Source organism: Palaemon carinicauda, chromosome 22, assembly GCF_036898095.1.
Source record: "Palaemon carinicauda isolate YSFRI2023 chromosome 22, ASM3689809v2, whole genome shotgun sequence".
NCBI lineage: Eukaryota > Metazoa > Arthropoda > Malacostraca > Decapoda > Palaemonidae > Palaemon > Palaemon carinicauda.
This window is the reverse complement of record NC_090746.1, coordinates 100,430,496-100,452,735: the sequence shown is the minus strand read 5'-3', so window position 1 is coordinate 100,452,735 and position 22,240 is coordinate 100,430,496. Positions and strand designations below refer to the sequence as shown.

Below are 22,240 nucleotides of genomic sequence, written 5' to 3'. Positions count from 1 at the left end.
AATATTTGTAGATAAACAAACCTGCAAACACAAAACCTGGAAGGCGAAGCAAACATGATGTAAAAACTATATTTTCAAAAGAGAATAAATTCATTTTCCTCACCTTCTGCAGCGCCTTCCTCAGGTTTGGAACTTTCCTTGGGCGTTTTGGAGGAGGAGTTACCCTCCCCGCCTAACCCGCCCACCATCAGGAAGTAGTCGCCCCTACGAGCCAAGAGTTGGCCGTGGGTTCCCTGCTCGCTGACTCGGCCTTCGTCCATCACTACGATTTCATCACACTGTTCCAGCAACTGGAATGGAAAAGAAAGTAGTGATGAGATTCTGATTCTGAGAACTTAGTGATGATCTCGTCAAACTGTTCCAGCAACTGGAAGAGACGAGGAATTAGAGATGAGGTTTAGATTCTGAGAACTTAGTGATGATCTCATCACACTGTTCCAGCAACTGGAAGGGAAAAGAAAGGAGTGATGAGATTCAGATTCTGAGAACTTAGTGATGATATCACACCGTTCCAGCAACTGGAAAGGAGAAGAAATTAGCGATGAGATTCTGATACTGAGAACTTAGTGATGAGAATTCAATCAAGCAATCTGTTGTGATGATCTCACCATAGTGTTCCAGCAAATAGCAGGGACAAGAAATTAGTGATGAGATTCAGTCTGAGAACTTAGTGATAAGGAGAATTCAATAGAGTAATCTGTTGTAATAATCTCGTCACACTGTTCCAGCAACTGGGAGAGACAAGAAAGCAGTGATGAGATTCTGATTCTGAGAACTCAGTAATGAGGAGAATTCAATAGAGTAATATGATGTGATTATCTCTTTAAACTGTTCCAGCAACTAGGAGATGAATAAAAAGCATCAGTAATGGAATCTGGAATCTGAGAACTGGAACTCTACTCTACTACTGTAACTTCAGCACCTGGGTCTTAGACTAATGCCGTAAAGTGGGGTTTACACGGTCGAACGGTTCGTCGAACCTGGTTGTCGAACCTGATTGTTAAACGGTTCGAAGAAGTGGAGTGTCACAAATGCATAAGGTTTGTGGAAAATGAAGCCCCGCCCCATAAGTCAGGCGAGAACAGACTTTCTCCAAACCGTCCGACAAACTTGTTCGACAACATAACACCCCGTTTACACATTCGAACGTCACTTCAAAACACTTGTCTGTCGAACCGCGCTCGACCGTGTAAACCCGTCTTGAGCGACGAGGATCACAAAAACCAAAACTAGAACAAAAAGTGGACTCTCAATCACGACTTTGGCCAAAGGGATGCTTCTTGAAATGGCCATTCTTCTAACAATAATAAAATATTCATAGAAAGTATTTCTTAATAAGTGATTAATCTTATATCCATCAGCAAAGTTAGCAGCAAGGAGCAAGGAAAAACTGAAGATGTAATTAATTCATTTTGAGGTGAATTCGAATTGGTAACCATGTGTGACTTCCATTGTTAACTGAATTAGAAAGAAATTACAGTATGCTCAGTAATTTTGACACTTTGATATTATTATTATTATTACTTGCTAAGCTACAACCCTAAATGGAAATGCAGGATGCTATAAGCCCAAGGGTTCCAGCAAGGAAAAAAGCTGTGAGGTAAGGAAGTAAGGAAATAAACTACGAGAGAAATAATGAACATTTTAAAACAATTAAGAACATTAACAACATTAGAAGATATCTTCCATTTATAGTCTACAAAAACTTGAAAAAGCAAGAGGAAGAGAAATAAGATAGAAAAGTGTGCCCGAGTGTACCACCAGGCAAGAGAACTCTACCCCAAGACAGTGGAAGACCATGGTACAGAGGCCTTGACAGAGGCTATGGCTCTACCCAAAACTGCAGAACAATGGTTTGATTTTGGAGTGTCCTTCTCCTAGGAGAGCTGCTAGGAGAAGGACACTCCAAAATCAAACCATTGTCTCTTCTACCCTTACTAAGAAGAGAGAAGCCACTGAAAAATTATATTGCAGTAGTTAACCCCTTTAATAACAAACTGTTCATAGAAAACATTCCCTAATAAATTATTATGCTTAGTTATATCCATCAGCAATGCTTTGCAGTAGGTACTGGACGACGAGACTGTTGTCTTAAAATACTCGTGATGGCGTGACATCAACTTCGTGAGCGTGATATCTGAGTTTGAATTGAAGTATAAAATTTTATTAATTCAGTATTTGACGTCTAGATGCTGAAAGTCGGTTATTCATTCACGCAATGAAGCGATCGACAGTATTCAAAATTTTTTTAACTCAATTGCAGAATAATTAGCTCGATATAGCAAAAGTAAGGCATGTAAGAAATTTCCAGGTTACGCATTGTAGTAAAGTATAACACTAAATTAAAGTGAAAAAGCTATAATGACTAAAAAATCAAAGCTTGTTTATTTTATAAATTTTCTGTGGACTCCACAAGGCATTAGAAGAATTGGAAGCCCGAGGCCTACAAGGCTGAGGACTATGAAGCGCGGAGTAGGAGATGATGAAAGGAGAAGTATTGAATTAAAAGCTCAAGATAGAGACGACTGGCGAAATCTAACCGAGGCCCTTTGCGTCATTAGGCGTAAGAGGAGATGATGATGATGATGATGATGAGTGGACTCCAAAAGGCACTAGAATAATTGGAAGCCCGAGGCCTACATGGCTGAGGACTATGAAGCGCGAAGTAGGAAATGATGAAAGGAGAAGTATTGAATTAAAAGCTCAAGATAGAGACGACTGGCGAAATCTAACCGAGGCCCTTTGCGTCAATAGGCGTAAGAGGAGGAGATGATGATGATGATGAGTGCACTCCACAAGGCACTAGAAGAGTTGGAAGCCCAAGGCCTACATGGCTGAGGACTATGAAGAGCGAAGTAGGAGATGATGAATGGAGGATTAATGAATTAAAAGTTCAAGATAGAGACGACTGGCGAAATCTAACCGAGGCCCCTTGCGTCAATAGGCGTAAGAGGAGGAGATGATGATGATGATGATGATGATGAGTGCACTCCACAAGGCACTAGAAGAGTTGGAAGCCCAAGGCCTACATGGCTGAGGACTATGAAGAGCGAAGTAGGAGATGATGAATGGAGGATTAATGAATTAAAAGCTCAAGATAGAGACGACTGGCGAAATCTAACCGAGGCCCCTTGCGTCAATAGGCGTAAGAGATGATGATGATGAGTGGACCCAAAGATTTAAATTGCTATGCTGCCCAGAACAAGTTAGGTTCTCCACAAATATGCTTGATAAAAGACTTCTCTCATAGCAGGTTTTCTCAACCAGGGGGAATTGCAACCACAGATTGCCAAACTGTTAGAATATTTTTTATTGCAAACTCAACTTTTAGATTGTTGATTTATTATTGTCTTTAAGCTTCCCAGGAAGCACTAAAATATCCATAAATGCATATGCACTACTTACATAGAAAAATTAAAGGACATTTTTGTAATAAATGGATATTATTTGGAATGCACTTTTCGAGGCAGATAATCTTGAAAAAGAGGGGTAATGATATTCTGACACGTGGTAAAAGTAGTGCTTGAGGGTACACTCGGACACACTATTCTATCTTATGTCTCTTCCTCTTGTTCTGTTAAAGTTTTCTATAGTTTATATAGATGTTTATTTTAATGTTGTTACTGTTCTTGAAATATTCAATTTTTCCTTGTTTCCTTTCCTCACTGGGCTATTTTCCCTGTTGGGGCCCTTGGGCTTATAGAATCCTGCTTTTCCAACTAGGGTTGTAGCTTAGAAAGAAATAATAATAATAATAATAATAATAATAATAATAATAATGGTAGAAGCAAGGGTGAGAATCACTGTTTATGAGAGAAGTGAATAAAGCCACTACTTATATACTGACGACTAAATCATTGAGGAAACACAAAGGAAGGAAGTGAATACCATAATATATAGAAGTAAATAGCAGGAATGATAAAAGTTGGATGGTATTATATGATTATAACTGAGTTAAAAGTACTTAGCATAATATTTTCAGAAATTATGTACAGCTATTACTAGATTTGTTATAAAAACAGAAAAAACAATTGGGTTTAGCAATTTAAACAGAATATATATAAGCTTTTTTATGAATCCTTTGTAGTTCTATTAAATTAAACAATTTAGTATTCATATTAAAACGTCTTTATAGATATTCCGAGGAGTTTCGTGTACATACACAAACAAAAATATGCTTGCTTTCCATTCTCTGGTTAAATTAATAATTGATAAAATAATCAATGTAAAATTCAATTAAGAGGAGCACTTAAATTGCATCAACCATGAATAATGTGAATTCAGAGAAAACAATAAATAACATGTTGGTAAGAAGAAGAAGAAGAAGAAGAAGAAGAAAAGAAGAATAAGAAAAAGAAGAAGAAGGAGAAGAAGAAGAAGAAAACGAAGAAGAAGAAGAATAAATAGAAGTAGAAGAAGAATAAATAGAAGAAGAAGAAGAAGAAGAAGAAGAAGAAGACGAACACGAAGAAGAAGAAAACGAAGAAGAAGAAGAATAAATAGTAGTACAAGAAGAATAAATAGAAGAAAAAGAGGGAGAAGAAGAAGAAAAAGACGAAATAGAAGAAGAAGAAGAAGAAATAAAAGAAAAAATAGAAGAACAAGCAGAAGAAGAAGAAGAACAACAACAACAACAAATAGAAGAAGAACGTATGACTCACATGCAAAGCGTGGGTAACCAGCAAGACCGTCTTGCCCCTGAGGTGACCCTTGATGCAATTGTTGAAGATTGCACTGGCCACCTTGGTGTCTACCGCGCTCAGAGGGTCGTCCAGCAGGTAAATGTCTCTGTCACTGTAGACGGCTCGTGCCAAATTCACTCGCTGTTTTTGCCCTCCACTGAAAGGAGTAATACCATATATCATTCGTGTTATACAAATATCTTGTTTTATGGAAAGTACAACTATACTCAATTCTTTTTAATGAGGGGCATTAGCACTGACTCGCAGTGGTGTCCAGTTTTAGCTCGGAAAAGTTTCCTGCTCGCTGATTGGTTAGAATGATCTTGTCCAACCAATCAGCGAGCAGGAAACTTTTCCGAGCTAAAAGGGCACCCCTGCGAGTCGGTGCAAATCTGCCTCACTAAAAAGAATTGACTATAGCAGTAGCAGACAGTCCCTCGCCAGGCTGGGAGAAGCGTAGAGAGGATAGGTCCCCTTTTTTTTATTTGTTTGATGTACGTTACCCCCCAAATTTGGGGAGAAGTGCCTTGGTATATAGATAGATAGACAGCTTTATTAGGTTTTAAAAATCAATAATGAGGTTTATTACTTTTAAGAGTATGAGAAATTCACTACATTTTCAGTGCCTGATTTATATGTATTTCTCAATTTTCAGCATGGTGGTTTCAAGGTCGCTCATGAATGGCAGAGGCAAGGGACAGTGGCATTGCCCAATCTGCTTGATAGGACAATGCCACTGTCCCCTGCCTCTGCCATTCATGACCAGCCTTTAAACAATGCCTTAGAGACTGACCATATATACATATCATCAGCGCCCAAGCCCCTCTCCACCCAAGCTAGGACCAAGGAGGGCCAAGCAATGGCTGCTGATGATCAGCAGATATACCTATATGCTCCCCAAAACCCCCAATCGTTGGCTCATAAGGATGGAGAGGTTGCACCCACTAAAGGAACTAACGAGTTTGAGCGAGACTCGAACCCCAGTCTGGCGATCACTAGGCAAGGACGCTACCGCATCGGCCACCACAAAAATATTTTTCCTTATGTACTTCTATCCACATAACATTATGGAACTATACTTTCAAAGGGATATGATTGTATACAAATAGCTTTACAGCATACAAAATTTTCTCTATATTATTATTATTATTATTATTATTATTATTATTATTATTATTATTATTATTATAATTACTAACCAAGCTACGACCCTAGTTAGAAAAGCAAGATGCTATAAGCCTAAGGGCTCTAATAAGGAAAAATAGCACAGGGAGGAAAGGAAATAAGGAAATAAATAAATGATGAGAACAAATGAACAATAAATCATTCTACAAACAGTAACAACGTTAAACCAGATATGTCATATATAAACTATAAAAAGACTTATGTCAGCCTGTTCAACATAAAAACATTTGCTGTAACTTTGAACTTTTGAAGTTCTACTGATTCAACCACCCGATTAGGAAGATCATAGTTACTTGGACATCTAAAGTTACTAACGTCACTCCCGCTTACTTTAGGGTTGTTGTGGCCTGATTGGTAACGTCTCGGCCTCGTGTTTGCCAGTGTTTGTTCGAGTCCCGCTCAGTTTCGTTAGTGCCATTAGTGTCTGCAACCTTACCATCCTTGTGAGCTAAGGTTGGGGGGTTTGGGGGAGCCTATAGGGCTATCTGCTGAGTCCTCAACAGCCACTGCCTGGCCCTCCCTGGTCCTAGCTAGGGTGGAGAGTCAGTCTCTAGGGCATTGTCCTGCTTGCTATGGCAATGTCGCTGTCCATTGCCTCTGCCATTCATGCGCGACCTTTAAACCTTTAAACGAACCACTGATTATCTTTTCAAAACTGGATTAACAGGTCGTGAACCAGGGATTACGTAAATAGGGATTACATAGCTAAAATGTTACAAAACTACGAGATTACAGGGTATGGAATTCTATGGTTAGTGGATTACATGGCTAAATAACATGACTTGGATGGCTAGAATATACAGCAAGAGAAAGTGATTTCACCTCTCTCCCTCTCCCAACTTTGGAATTCTCCCTTTGGATACGTTTTCCCGAACTTCTTTAAATTTCTTTCATCTAGTAGCACGACTTATCGCTTCCAACGGGTTAAGCCCCACTCTCATATTCCATTTCTTTCTATTCTTATCTATTTCACATTTGTTCTCTTTGGAATATTTTATTTTTATCTATTTCAAATTTGTTCTCCAGGGAATAATCAAGACAAGGACGTTAAGCCTACTGGCTAGTACGTACAAATATATATATATATATATATATATATATATATATATATATATATATATATGTATATATATATATATATATATATATATACATATATACTGTATATATATAAAGTATATATATATGTATATATATATATATATCTGTATATATATGTATATATATAAATATATATATATATGAATATATATATATATATATATATATATATATATATATATATAATATAGTGGTAACGCGTTCGCCATGCATTCGTATGGCAGCAGATCGATCCCAGCCTAAAACTGTGAGTTTATGGTGTTACTCCTATGGTTGGGCATCACAGTGAGGGATTATGCTTGCCCATCTGACGTTCTGGTGAGTATCTCTTCAGATGATACTGTAACTGAAACAAGACACATTTACCTTTAAATTACCTATCCTTTCGGCCTCTGAAGCAGCCATACGTACCTGAGATTAATTCCCCTGTCTCCGATCTCCGTCAGGTCCCCGGCGGGGAGCATGTCGAGGTCGGACTGGAGGCAGCACACCCGGACGGCCTCTTTATACTTGGCCTCATCGTAGGGCGCCCCGAGGAGCAGGTTGTCCCTCAGGGTTCCGCTGTAAATCCACGCCTGCTGCGTCACCAGCGCTATTTTCCCATTCACGAAGATGTTCCCACGATTGATACGCATCTGAAGCATTAAAAGCAATATTAGTATTTTGAAGAAGATTATATATACACGGGAAAAAAATGTTCAAGAAAAATATCACGAAATCGAGGGGGAAATATGTGTTAGTAGGACAAGGTGGGTACATTTACATTCAAACAGCTATATATATATATATATATATATATATATATATATATATATATATATATATATATATATATATATATATATATATAGACAGTAGATATATATATATATATATATATATATATATATATATATATATATATATAGACAGTAGATATATATATATATATATATATATATATATATATATATATATATATATATATATAGACAGTAGAGATATATATATATATATATATATATATATATATATATTAATATAGACAGTAGATGTATGTATATATATATATATATATATATATATATATATATATATATATATATATATATATAGATAGATAGATAGGTAGATGTGTATATAACCTACGTATACACACAGACACACACACACACACACACACACACACACACACATATATATATATATATATATATATATATATATATATATATATATATATATTCATTTATTTATTTATAGAGAAGAGGAAGAATTTCATTCATGCCAAATATCTGTCATGTAATAAATGGTATAAAATACATAATAACAACTGGGATATGTTTCTGGTTGATCAAAAACTAAATGGAAGGGGTAACCATACAGTATATAAAAACTGAGTGAATTTTTACATAGAGAAACTAGCAGCACAGCTTCATCAAGCACCAACTGGACTCTTGTATGAGGAAACATTTCCAAGAGAAACAATACTCACATCTCCACAAATGGCCGAAATAAGCGAACTCTTTCCCGACCCGATGCTGCCGCAGACGCCCACGAGTTTGCCATGCGGAATCGCCAAGTTGATCCGGTATAAACTGACTGAGGATTTCGTGTGCTTACGTCTGTACTCGGTTATTGTAGTTCCGATTGAACTGGCAATTGAGCCGGCAATTGATCCGGGTATAGATCCGCTGAAGCTTTCGCGCTGGCCCTTCCTGAAGGCTTTGGAGAATGAGGGTAACTCCACCTCTTTCTCGTTTAAGTCTATCTCGCCTGGGGAATGAAAAGGGTCATGAGTATTGGTTCTCATTTTGTGAAATAGCAACATAATTTTCGTCTTGATTTGTCTGAAATTGCCTTTTATTATCATTATTATTATTCTTATTATCATTATTATTATTATCATTATCATTATTATCAGTATTATTATTATCATTATTACTATTATTATTATTATTATTATTATTATTATTATTATCATCATAATAACTAGCTAAGCTACAACCCTAATTGAAAAAGCAGAATGCTAGAAACCCAAGGCCTCCAACAAGGAAAATAGCCCAGTGAGGAAAGTAAATAAGGAAATAAATAACCTGCAAGAGAAGTAATGAACAATGAAAATAACAATAATGTAAAAAAAATACACAAATTAACTGTTTAATGCAATTCCCTCCATGCTCACCGGCTCTGCAGCATAAATATAAACTTTCTCAGTCTCTGGATCACTGTGAGCACACGTGTGAGTTTGCATGCAACTACATACAGGGAATACAGTATCTGAATTCGATCTTGTACCCACCTGTGCTAGTAGTGCGTTTCCTGACATGCTTCAGCTTTTTATTTCCTTCCTTCTCGTCGTCGATGTTGAATTCATCCCAGGCGAAAATGGCGTCCTTTATCTCTATTGCTGTTCCAGCACTGTCCTTTCCAGCGGACGTTCGCTTGTGCTCTGGTAAATTCAGGAGAGACTGTTGGGGGAAGCAAAAGCAATAATGTTAAATACAAGAAACTACAATTTTAGTGCACAAGGTTGGGTAATGCAGCATACACTCCACATCCCTTCAGAACATAAAACTACAATTTTAGTGCACAAAGGGGTTTAATGTAGCCCACAGTCCACATCTCTTCAAAGCACAAAACTACAATTCTTGTGCACAAAGTGGTTTAATGTAGCCCACAGTCCACATCTCTTCAGAGCACAAAACTACAATTCTAGTGCACAAAGTGGTTTAATGTAGCCCACAGTCCACATCTCTTCAGAGCACAAAACTACAATTCTAGTGCACAAAGTGGTTTAATGTAGCCCACAGTCCACATCTCTTCAGAGCACAAAACTACAATTCTAGTGCACAAAGTGGTTTAATGTAGCCCACAGTCCACATTTCTTCAGAGCACAAAACTACAATTCTAGTGCACAAAGTGGTTTAATGTAGCCCACAGTCCACATCTCTTCAGAGCACAAAACTACAATTCTAGTGCACAAAGGGGTTTAATGTAGCCCACAGTCCACATCTCTTCAGAGCACAAATCTATAACTAAATTAATACAGTGCTTCCTGGGGAAGGCAGAGAATTAGATTGCAAGAAGGATATGGAGGGAAGAGGTTTGGTGGAAGAGTATGCCTTTGGAGAGGGCACATCAGGCAACCGACCCCTTAATGTACGGATAACGATGGAAAAGAAGAAATGTTAGTAAGCTAAATGGAGAGAAGGATTTGGTGGAAGAGGATGACTTTGATAGAAGGCATTGGAGAGGGGGCATCAGGCAACCGACCCCTTAATGTAGGGATAACGGTGGGAAAGAAGAGTAGCTATCATTGTTCCATAATACCCCGAACAAGTTATTAGAGCTTTTCATATATAAGCTGTGACATTAGTGGGAAAGGATTCAAAGTATATAAGCTGTGACATCAGCTGGAAAGGATTCAAAGTATAATTATAAGCTGTGATATCAGCTGGAAAGGACTCAAAGTATATAAGTTGTGACATCAGCTGGAAAGGATACAAAGTATATAGGCTGTGGCATCAGCTGGAAGGGATTCAAAGTATAGAAGCTGTGACATCAGCTGGAAGGGATTCAGAGTATATAAGCTGTGATATCAGCTGGAAAGGACTCAAAGTATATAAGTTGTGACATCAGCTGGAAAGGATACAAAGTATATAAGCTGTGGCATCAGCTGGAAAGGATTCAAAGTATATAAGCTGTGACATCAGCTGGAAAGGATTCAAAGTAACACAAATATTCCTATATGATAAAATTACTTTTACTAAAATTACTCTATTCTGATGAACTATGACCATAGACCCCTACATTACCTCCATCCTGGATAAGGATATTGCGGCCTCGGCAAGACACCTTATGACGTAGGGCAGGAGACTGACGGTGAAGCCCATCAGGTTGAAGAGACTGAAGATCGTGAAGGCTTCTGACGAAGTCACTGCCTGACCTTTGGGGAGAGGAGAGAGTCCTTTGATAGTGACCCTGATGGGGATTTTGACGGATGGAAAGTTAAAATGTCAATGGCTTCTAATTTGAGTGATTCAGTAAGGTCTTTGCTGGTATATTACTTGGAAAAAGGGTTTGTATAAAATGAGATGTATGTATATGTACGTATGTATGTATGTGATGACACATACACACAAAAATATGTATATATATGTATATATATATAAACATATGTATATATATGAATATATACATAAATAAATAAACATATAAATATGTATATATATATATATATAAATATATATATATATATATATATATATATATATATATATATATATATACATATATACATATATACAGTATATATATATATATATATATATATATATATATATATATATATATATATATATATATATATATATATACTGTAAATACAAATATCAATATGATATATATACACATACTTGGTCGTGGGTAAGGCCAGGCGATTTAAGTCAAGTTATTTAACTGTAAGGTAAAGACCAGACATTTTTAAACACATCCCTTACGATAAGTATGAAGCTGAGTGGGTCTGATTTATTTACCCGTTAGTGTGAAACTCAGTAGTGTTGCTATAGTTGCCAATATCCCGATGCTCGGCGTCAAAGTGTTCGTGATGGAACTTAGCAGAGCGCCAACTCTGTGTTTCTTCATTTCGCACTTGCGAATATCTGAAAATGAAATGAAGACATTTTTTTTTTTATGGTATTCTATGCAGTTGTTCCAGCATGGTATAGACACATATGCACCATTTTCTTTGTTTTTATCAAATGCCTGTTTTCCTTTTGGATGGAATATTATAATTATTACTTGCTAAGCTACAACCCTAGTTGGAAAAGCAGGGTGCTATAAGCCCAAGGGCTCCAACAGGGAAAAATAACCCAGTGAGGAAAGGAAATAAGGAAATGAATAAACTACATGAGAAATATTAAATAATTAAAATAGAATATTTCAAGAACAGTAATGACATTAAAACAATCTTTCATACATAAAATAATAAGAGACTTATGTCAGCCTGTTCAACATGAAAAGATTTTCTGCAAGTTTGAACTTTTGAAGTCCTACCAATTCAACAACCCGATTAGAAAGATCATTCCACAACTTGGCCAGACCTGGAATAAAACTTCTAGATTACTGTACAGTACTGAGCCTCATGATGGGGAAGGCATGACTAATGGAATTAACTGCATTGTATTACGAACAGGGTGGAACTGTCCGGGAAGATCTGAATGCAAAGGATGGTCATATGGAAGGAGACGCTATTACATTACAGTGAGAGTGCTTGACCCTTGTCCTGATTGGTAACGTCCCACTCACACTCGTTAGTTCCTTTAGTGTCTGGAACCTTACCATCCTTATGACCTAAGGATGTGGGGGGGGGGAGCCTATAGGTCTATCTGTTGAGTCATCAGCAAGCCATTCACTGGCCCTCCTTGGTCCTAGATTGGGTGGAGAGGGGGCTTGGGGGCTGATCACATGTATATATGGTAAGCCTCTAGGCTTTGTCCCGCTTGATATGGCAATGTCACTGTCCCTTGCCTCTGCCATTCATTAGTGGCCTTTAAATTTTGAGATACTACCGCTAAAGTTATGGGGTCCTTTGACTGGCCAGACAGTACTACATTGGATCCTTCTCTCTGGTTATGGTTCTTTCCCTTTGCCTACATAGACACCGAATAGTCTGGCCTTTTCTTTACAGATTCTCCTCTGTCTTAATACACCTAACAACACTGAGATTACCAAACAATTCTTCTTCACCCAAGGGGTTAACTACAGCACTGTAATTGTTCAGTGGCTACTTTCCTCTTGGGTAGGGTAGAAGAGACTTTTTAGCTATGGTAGGCAGCTCTTCTAGGAGAAGGACACTCCAAAATCAAACCATTGTTCTCTAGTCTTGGGTAGTGCCATAGCCTCTGTACCATGGTCTTCCACTGTCTTGGGTTGGAGTTCTCTTGCTTGAGGGTACACTCGGGCACGCTATTCTGTCCAACTTCTCTTCCTCTTGTTTTGTTAAACTTTTAATAGTTTATATGGGAAATATTTATTTTAATGTTTCTGTTCTTAAAATATATTATTTATCCTTGTTTCCTTTCCTCACTGGCCTATTTTCCCTGTTGGGGCCCCTGGGCTTGTAGCATCCTGCTTTTCCAACTAGGGTTGTAGCTTAGCATTTAATGATAATAATAATAATAGTGGGAGTAACTCAGGACTTAACAAACGATGGTCAATCTTAGAACCACTTTTGTATACAATAACGACTACAAATACAGCCGTTTCTAGTCCACTTTAGGATAAAGGCCTCAGTTATGTCCTTATTCGTCTGGGGTTTTGGACATTTTCATCTCCACTCTTGCTAACTGCGGATTGGTGATGGTGGGAGACTTCCGTCTGGTCGCTCACACCAAACTAACCTAGTATGGGTGGCCCAGACTAGTACAGCTTTGTTGATCAAGGCGATACACAAATCCTTTTATCACGTTACCTCACTCAAATAGGGATATATATATATATATATATATATATATATATATATATATATATATATATATATATATATATATAAAGAGAGAGAGAGAGAGAGAGAGAGAGAGAGAGAGAGAGAGAGAGAGAGAGAGAGAGAGCACTATACATGTATATATTATTATTACTAGCTAACCTACAACCTTAGTTGGAAAAGCAGGATGCTATAAGCCCAAAGGCTCCAGCAGGAATAAATACATATAAACGCATGTGCACGCTTGAATTAACTGTTAATACTGTCGTGATAGTAGGTCGCCTAGAGTCAATACAGATAGGTTCCGTTCAACTCCGGCGGTGGGGGCGGAGCTAATGCCGTGACGTCATTGGAGGTGCTTGGCCGATTTTCTCCATTGAATTAACATAGGAGTCTTTAGTTTTTATACATTAACTCCATTGCATGGCGTGTTAGATCCATTTTTAATAAAGATTTTACATGCATGATGTTTGTCTAATACCCAGAGTGTCATTTATTCACCAAGTATTGTTTTATTTCCAAGATATAGCAAATTCAATACAGATAATTACTATATTTTTTCGTTGTTTTTGCTATTCATTTGCTTACCTGCGATCTTCTTGGCGAATGCCTCCTCCCAGGCGTACATCTTGATGAGTCTGATGCTGTTCAGGATCTCACTCATGAGTCCCACACGTCTGTCCGTCTCCCGGATCGTCTCCTCCCTGATGTTGCTTTGCACTCGGGCGATAAGGGCCTTTTAAGATAAAGATAAAGATAATATTAATATTAATACACAGACACAAACAAGATAAAAGTATAGACAATAATCATATTAATACACAGACACAAATAAGATAAGGATAAATACAATGATAATATTAATACACAATCATAAGCAAGGTAAAGGTATAGACAATAATCATATTAATACAGAGACACAAACAAGATAAGGATAAAGGTAATAAGAATATTGATACACAGACACAAAATACGATGAAGATACAAGATGTGAACGCTTTCAAACTCAATGATTTATCAAGATGAAAATCACTTAAAAGATCAGAATAAAGATAAGAGCAATGATAAAGGTTAAGATAATAATTACAAACACTGTAATGAAGATTTTAGACGTGGAAACTTATATGCTAGTAATATTTCGAGTCAGACATTAGCACAACATTAGGAAATGCGTATTGAACCTTTAATTAGATTAAAAATTTTGCAAGACGAGAGAGAGAGAGAGAGAGAGAGAGAGAGAGAGAGAGAGAGAGAGAGAGAGAGAGAGAGAGAGAGAGAGAGAGAGAGAGAGAGAGTTTAAGTACACTTACCATCATTGGATAGAATGCAAGGTACACCCCAAAACCGACAGCTGCCCAAGGACCAAAAGCGGCTACACAGTAGCAAAAGTTCATGACGAAGATGAAAGGCACCTCTGGAATGATAATAATAATGATAATGACAATACTGATAATAATAATAATGATAATGATAATACTGATAATAATAATAATGATAATAATAATACTGATAATAATAATAATGATAACAATAGTAATAATAATAATAGTAGTAGTATTAACAATATTAGTAATAATAATGATAATAATAGTAATAATAATGATAATAATAACAATGATAATAATAATAATAAATTTAATAATAATAATAATAATAATAATAATAATAAAATAATGATAATAATAATAATAATAATAATAATAATGATAATAGTAATAATAATAATAATAGTAATAATAATAATAAAAATAATAATAGTAATAATAAGGATAATAATGATAATAATAGTAATGATAATAATAATAGTAATAATGATAATAATAATAATAATAATAATAATAGTAATAATGATAATAATAATAATAATAATAATAATGATAATAATAATAATAGAAAGGAATATAAAAGAATTAAGTTAAAAAGTTGAGAAAATAATAATAGATTATGATACAAAAATAATTTTAAAAGTAGAAATTCATTTGAGAAAAATAGATATAAAAGCAATTGAATAAGTTTTCTTTTTTTAAACATTACACCTTTTTATCTTATGACAGTCAATCATCCTATTTTCAATCTAAATATCTATTGAGGTTATGACGTAGTTCTCTGAATACATTCAATGTTATTTTAACAGTCTTATTCAAACTTATTATTATTATTATTATTATTATTATTATTATTATTAATTATCTTTATTATTATTTTTATTATTATTATTGTTATTATTATTATTGATTATTAATAGTATTATTATCATTATTACTATTATTACTATTATAATTATAATTATCATTAGCATTATTATTCATTATTATTATTATTATCATTATTATGATTATTATTATTATTATCATTAATTACTATCACTAATATTATCATTATCATTATTAATAATTTTCATTATTATGATTATTATTTATTATTATTATTATTATTATTATTAATTCTAACTAAACTACAACCTTATTTGGAAAAGCAAGATGATTTAAGACCAAGGGCTCCAACAGGGAAAAATAACCCAGTGAGGAAAGAAAATAAAATAAATAAATAAACTACAAGAGAAGCAATGAACAAATAAAATTATAGGTTTTAAGACCAGCAACATTCAAATAAATCTAAAAAGGGTATTAATTCCCCTCTTAAAATGTCTGATATTAAAGTTCCTATGACTCGAACTCACCAATTAAAAACACACAGGACAAGCAGGCTTCAAATATTCTCTCCATATCATTCGTCGAGAAGTTAATGACCTGAGCAGCTAGATTCTCCCCTCCTGTCTTCAGCGTTAGAGTCTTCTTGTATACAAGGGCCTGCAATGCTCCTGCCAATCTGGAACCTATGGAGAAGAGAGTTGTTAAAACCAACATTTAATTTGACTTACAATTATTAGGGTTCAGAATGCTGAAGGTCTCCTTAGTGTTCCCAAATGGGCGAGTAGGAAAACTTAAGGTAAGAAAAACACGTTTGAAAATTTATATAATTTGACTTACAATAATTAGCTTTCATAATGTTAAAGGTCTCCTTAGGGTCCCCAGGGAGGGGGACCCCAGAAGGAAATATTAACATAAAAACACGTTTGAAAATTTTGAGTAGCTTTTTCCCAGTGGGTAACTATTCAATATCTGTGTACTATTTTGTTAATTCTAACTGTTTTAATTGCTATTTATTTAAGCACAATAGGACCTAAAAAGTTAGTGATGGTGCTAAGAGCAAACGAAAATTGTGAGGACCAGCAGCCTTCCACTTAGTCCATTAACTCTACCACATGTGTCTTGAAGATATATTTTAATTTATTTCACATATTTATTGTATTTATTGTATATTTTGTATGACATTATGCACACAATTACTATAAACATTATGGCACAGATTAATCTGGATATAAATTAAGATCTGACAATAGGATTCCACTGTATTCTCCTATTGCATGAGCAGCGTTACCAGGTTGTCCTTTTTCAGGTCAAAAACCTCAAATTTGACCTTTATGAAATTGGGCTTTATTAATATCGTGAAAAAAGTTTGACCTCAAATGTCATTTTTTTTGGCTTTTTCACTAATGGGTTGTAAAGCGGCAGTTGATTAGAAGTTGGCCTTTTCTCATTAAAAAAAAAAAAAAAAACTGGCAACCGTGCGCATGATCTATCTATACAAATACCCAATTATGTCATCTGACTTACCATTATGAACGCCCAGAATATAAAGAGCGTTGAAGAAAATGATCGGGAGAAGCGAAGTGATGAGCAACTTGCCCAGGAAAAGATTCGTTGCGTAAAGATGGTCAATTTCGGCGCTGTTGATGTATTCTAAGATTCTCTGAAGATACACTATCTGAAAGGTTGAGGGAGACATTTTACCAATAAATAAATACATATGGTATCATTATTATTAGTTTTATTGCATGGCTGGGGAGGACATAGACTGACCTTACCTGGAAACTGTTTAAAAGGTTTTAAAGGTCACTCATGCTGGGGGTTGTTGTTAGCAATACTCTTATGATATTTCTTTTGCTTTATATCATTAGGAGATGATAATGATGATGATGAAGGTTAGGAAAGAGATTCAGAGTCAGAGAAAGAGAGAGAAAGAGTGTGAGAGGGAGTGTGAGACACCAGAAGGAAGGAGAGACCGAAGTAGTCACATAACAGTAAGACAAGGTTAAGAAAGAGATCCACCCAGAGAGAGAGAGAGAGTCAGAGAAAGAGAGAGAAAGAGTGTGAGAGGGAGTGTGAAGATACACTATCTGAAACGTTGAGGGAGACATTTTACCAATAAATAAATACATATGGTATCATTATTATTAGCTTTATTGCTTGGCTGGGAAGGATATAGGCTGACCTTACCTGGTAACTGTTTAAAAGGTTTTAAAGGTCACTCATGAATGCCAGGAGCCAGGGACAGTGGCATTGCCCTATCGAGCGGGCCAATGCCCTAGAGACTGACCATATTGCATATGATCAGCGCCCAAGCCCCCTCTCCATCCAAGCTAGGACCAAGGAGGGCTAGGCAATGGCTGCTGATGACTCAGCAGATAGACCTATAGGCTCCCCCAAACATCCCATCTTTAGCTCACACTAATGGTAAGGTTGCAGCGACCAAATAAACTAATAAATATATATCCTACATATATTAACATTATTATTAGTTTCATTGCTTGATCAGCGCAAGAGCCCCCTCTCCACCCAAGCTAGGACCAAGGAGGGCCAGGCAATGGCTGCTGATGACTCAACAATGGCCTGATTCGTATATGCCATTGTAGTTTGTACTCCTCCGATGTACTCTCTCGCATTATTATTATTATTATTACTTGCTAAGCTACAACCCTAGTTATAAAGCAGGATGCTATAAGCCCAGGGGCCCCCAGCAGGGAAAATAGCCCAGTGAGGAAAGGAAACAAGGAAAAAGAGAATAATTTAAGAACAGTAACATTAAAATAAATATTTCCTATATAAACTATAAAAACTTTAACAAAACAAGAGGAAGAGAAATTAGATAGAATAGTGTGCCCGAGTGTACCCTCAAGCAAGAGAACTCTAACCGAAGACAGTGGAAGACCATGGTACAGAGGCTATGGCACTACCCAAGACTAGAGAACAACGGTTTGATTTTGGAGTGTCCTTCTCCTAGAAGATCTGCTTACCATAGCTAGAGTTTCTTCTACCCTTATAAGGAGGAAAGTAAAGAAATGCCTCGAAATTTATTTTCTTTTCAATATGGAAGAGATGAATGTCGGCTAATTGCTTTCTTAGCTAAATATTCGAGAGAAAAAAATAATAATAATCAGAACTGAAAATTTTTCAAATAGTTTAAGAAAAAGTCTTCTCCTAGTCCATTATTATTATTATTATTATTATTATTATTATTATCATTATTATTATTTCAGAACGTGGGAGTACATATTCCCTTGTAAATTAAGCTTCTACTGTATGTTATAAACAGTGTAACTCCATATTGTAAAAAACAAAAGACAACAGAGAGAAGAGTAACAATTCATATATTGAGTAAAATCAACAAATAAACATTTGCATATATAAAAAGCCAAACAAGTAAAATAAACAAATGCAACTGAACGTTGTTCTAATATACCAACCTTCTTTAGAATTTGAAAACAACATTGATATTACTTCATTTTATTGATAACATTAATGAAAAATAAATATATGGATAGTCTTTCTTCCAAAAATCCTAACATAAATATATGGATAAAGTATCTTCTAAAATTCCCTATGCTAGGCAAACACGGTACCACTGTACTAGCCAGGAATATAATGTCCGTTTCTCATTGGTCCAATAAAGTCTATTACTTACTAAGATTAGAAATGGAACTATAAGAGAGATTACTCGAGTGCCATATGTGGATGAGATCATGATGAGGGGTAGATGGAGATGATTTGGGCATGCTCTTCGCAGTCCCCAAGAGAGATTAGTTTACCAAACGTTCAGCTGGGTTTCACAAGGCACTAGAAGAGTTGGAAGACCCAGGCCTACATGGCTGAGGACTATAAAGCGCGAAGTAGGAGATGATGAATGGTGAAGTATTGAACTAAAAGCTCAAGATAGAGACGACTGGTGAAATCTAACCGAGGCCCTTTGCGTCAATAGGCGTAGGAGGAGATGATGATGACTTACTATTCCTATTCAAACAATTCTTACAGATCTAGCTGGTCCTGCAACGCCCAGGAAATGACGCTTTCAAAAATAATCAAAACAAAACACGTAATATCCCAATGACCGACACAATGTGATGCATATTTCTCACTGATCTATTTACCAAGGCACTTACCCCAATTCTGGGGGATAGCCGACATCAAACAAAGGAACAAAAGGGGACCTCTCCTCTCTCCGCTCCTCTTAGCCTGACAAGGGATTCAGCCGAGTTTGGCTAGTACTGCTAGGGTGCCACAGCCCAACCTCTCCTGTCTCCGCTCCTCCCAGCCTGACAAGGGATTCAGCCGAGTTTGGCTGGTACTCCTAGGATACCACAGCCCAACCTCTCCTGCCTCCGCTCCTCCCAGCCTGACAAGGGATCCACCCGAGTTTGGCTGGTACTGCTAGGGTGCCACAGCCCAACCTCTCCTGTCTCCGCTCCTCCCAGCCTGACAAGGGATTCAGCCAAATTTGGCTGGTACTGATACATAAAGTAAAAGTAATTACTTACTGGTCCTATGAAGAACGTCACATCTATGATCATCGCCATCAATTGCGCTACCAATATTCTCGTCCTCGAGAACCTCCAGACGGCTCTCCAGAGCCTGGGCGGTCGACCGGCCTTCTTGGCCCTTGCGATTTCTTCTTCCCAGAGTCTCCCAAGACGGTCGCCGTTGGTCTTAGCGCTTTCTTCACGCTTGAAAAAGAAGGAAATTATGGTAATCACTACAAATATTATTGATTTATTATCATAGTTTTTTTGTAAAAATACAAAGAAAAACTTTGAACGCTTTTTTTTATATAAAAACTTTACTTATTGAAATGTTTTATTTTTCCTTGTTTCCTTTCCTCACTGGGCTATTTTCCCTGTTGGAGCCCCTGGGCTTATAGCATCCTGCTTTTCCAGCTAGGGTTGTAGCTTAGCAAGTAATAATAATAATAATAATAATAATAATAATAATAGCCTGATGCCATAGCCTCTTTACCAAAGTCTTCCACTGTCTTGGGTAGAGATCTCTTGCTTGAGGGTACACTCAGGCACATTATTCTATCTTATTTCTCTTCCTCTTGTTATTTTGAACAAGAAAAACCGTATGCTATAATCCCAAGGGTTCCAACGGGGAAAATAGCCCAGTGAGGAAAGGAAATAAGGAAACCATAGAATAGTGTTGCACGAGTGTACCTTCAAGCAAGAATTAATTATAATACTACTATGAAAGTTACTGTAATTTTACCTCAATTGCAATAATATTAATTAGTTGCTGCTAATTTTATATATTCTTTTTATATCTTATACGTTAAAGAAATAATTCACTAACATACCATGAAAGAAAAAGTAACTATTTAATAGAAACTGATAAAAATAAAATTATTTTTATACTGACAAAAATCTAAAAGTAAATCACATTTAAATTTTTCTTTTACCAGGAGTGTTAAATCTAATGTAGTTTTTTTTTCACTGTTCAGTTAGTCCAGCAGATCATCCAAGCAAGGACCAGGGAAGGCCAGGCAATGGCTGCCGATGCTTCAGCAGGTAGACATATTGGCTCCCCCCAAACACCTCATCCTTAGCTCATACGGATGGAGAGGCTGGATGTCTGCAAGAAACTATCCAGTTTGAGCGGAACTTGAACCCCAGTCCAGCATATCGCTAGACAGAACAATAACAATGAACAATTTGGGAAGAGACTTACGGGTAACTCCCAAAGGTCGTCCTCACTAATCTTCTTCTTGTAAGCCTTCCACATAAGAGACGTCATCCAGTTGACGCTGACTGTGCTGAAAAGCCCTGCATACCTAGTCGGCAACACTTCTTTATTCCTTGAAAGGGGGGGGGGGGGAGAGGGAGAGAAATACGTCAATTAACAATCATATTTACTCAGGTTATCTTTATATTCATTAATATTGTTATCATGAAGTTAATAATTATCATAAGAAAATCACTATCATTGTCTGTTTTAATGTTGTTAATGTTTTTAAGATATTTTACTTTCATTTTTCATTACTTCTTATATCGTTTATTTCCTTATTTCCTTTCCTCACTGGGCTATTTTTCCCTGTTGGAGCCCTTGGCCTTATAGCATCTTGCTTTTCCAACTAGGGTTGTAACTTAGCTAATAATAATAATAATAATAATAATAATAATAATAATAATAATAATAATAATCTCCTGACTTTCAATTTGTATAACTAGAGATATTATCTTTTAAGACCATAACAAGAAAAAATAAAAGAGTCATTTCGATTCCATAAAGACATTTCATGATAACTATTTTTTGCAACGTGATTCAAACACGATCATATCAAAAATGGCAAAGGCATTGTCTGGAGAGAGATTGCATCATAAAAAAAAAAGTGCTCAGATACAGAACGCCAGTAAGTGAAAGACCAGCTGTCTGTCATTCATTTTTCATTAGCTCATCGAAAGATCAACACTAGTTACATGTATCTCCGAAGGAGAGAGATATTGGGTCCTTTGACTGGCCAGACAGTGCAGCATTGGATCCTTCTCTCTGGTTACGGTTCATTTTCCCTTTGCCTACATATACGCCGAATAGTCTGGCCTATTATTCACATGTTTTCCTCTGTCCTCATACACCTGACAACACTAAGATTACCAAACAATTCTTCTTTTCTTGAGGGGTTAACTGTAGTTGGTCAG

The 22,240-nt window shown here is 36.3% G+C and overlaps 1 protein-coding gene across 2 annotated transcripts in view; it reads right to left on the bottom strand.

Annotated features, from left to right (window-relative positions):
- Positions 1-22,240, bottom strand: part of LOC137616649 (ATP-binding cassette sub-family C member 5-like) — a 110,249-nt gene that overhangs the window by 19,571 nt on the left and 68,438 nt on the right. For both annotated transcript variants that reach the window (XM_068346570.1, XM_068346569.1), the window contains exons 3-15: positions 21,273-21,399; positions 20,090-20,275; positions 17,112-17,262; positions 16,115-16,270; positions 14,745-14,848; positions 14,023-14,170; positions 11,486-11,611; positions 10,766-10,896; positions 9,250-9,418; positions 8,443-8,723; positions 7,380-7,603; positions 4,662-4,839; positions 104-290 (exon numbers count right to left, since the gene is read on the bottom strand). In XM_068346570.1, the coding sequence (XP_068202671.1) occupies positions 104-290; positions 4,662-4,839; positions 7,380-7,603; positions 8,443-8,723; positions 9,250-9,418; positions 10,766-10,896; positions 11,486-11,611; positions 14,023-14,170; positions 14,745-14,848; positions 16,115-16,270; positions 17,112-17,262; positions 20,090-20,275; positions 21,273-21,338 (2,107 nt within the window). In that variant the 5' untranslated portion in view covers positions 21,339-21,399. The remainder of the gene's footprint in view (positions 1-103; positions 291-4,661; positions 4,840-7,379; positions 7,604-8,442; positions 8,724-9,249; positions 9,419-10,765; positions 10,897-11,485; positions 11,612-14,022; positions 14,171-14,744; positions 14,849-16,114; positions 16,271-17,111; positions 17,263-20,089; positions 20,276-21,272; positions 21,400-22,240) is intronic.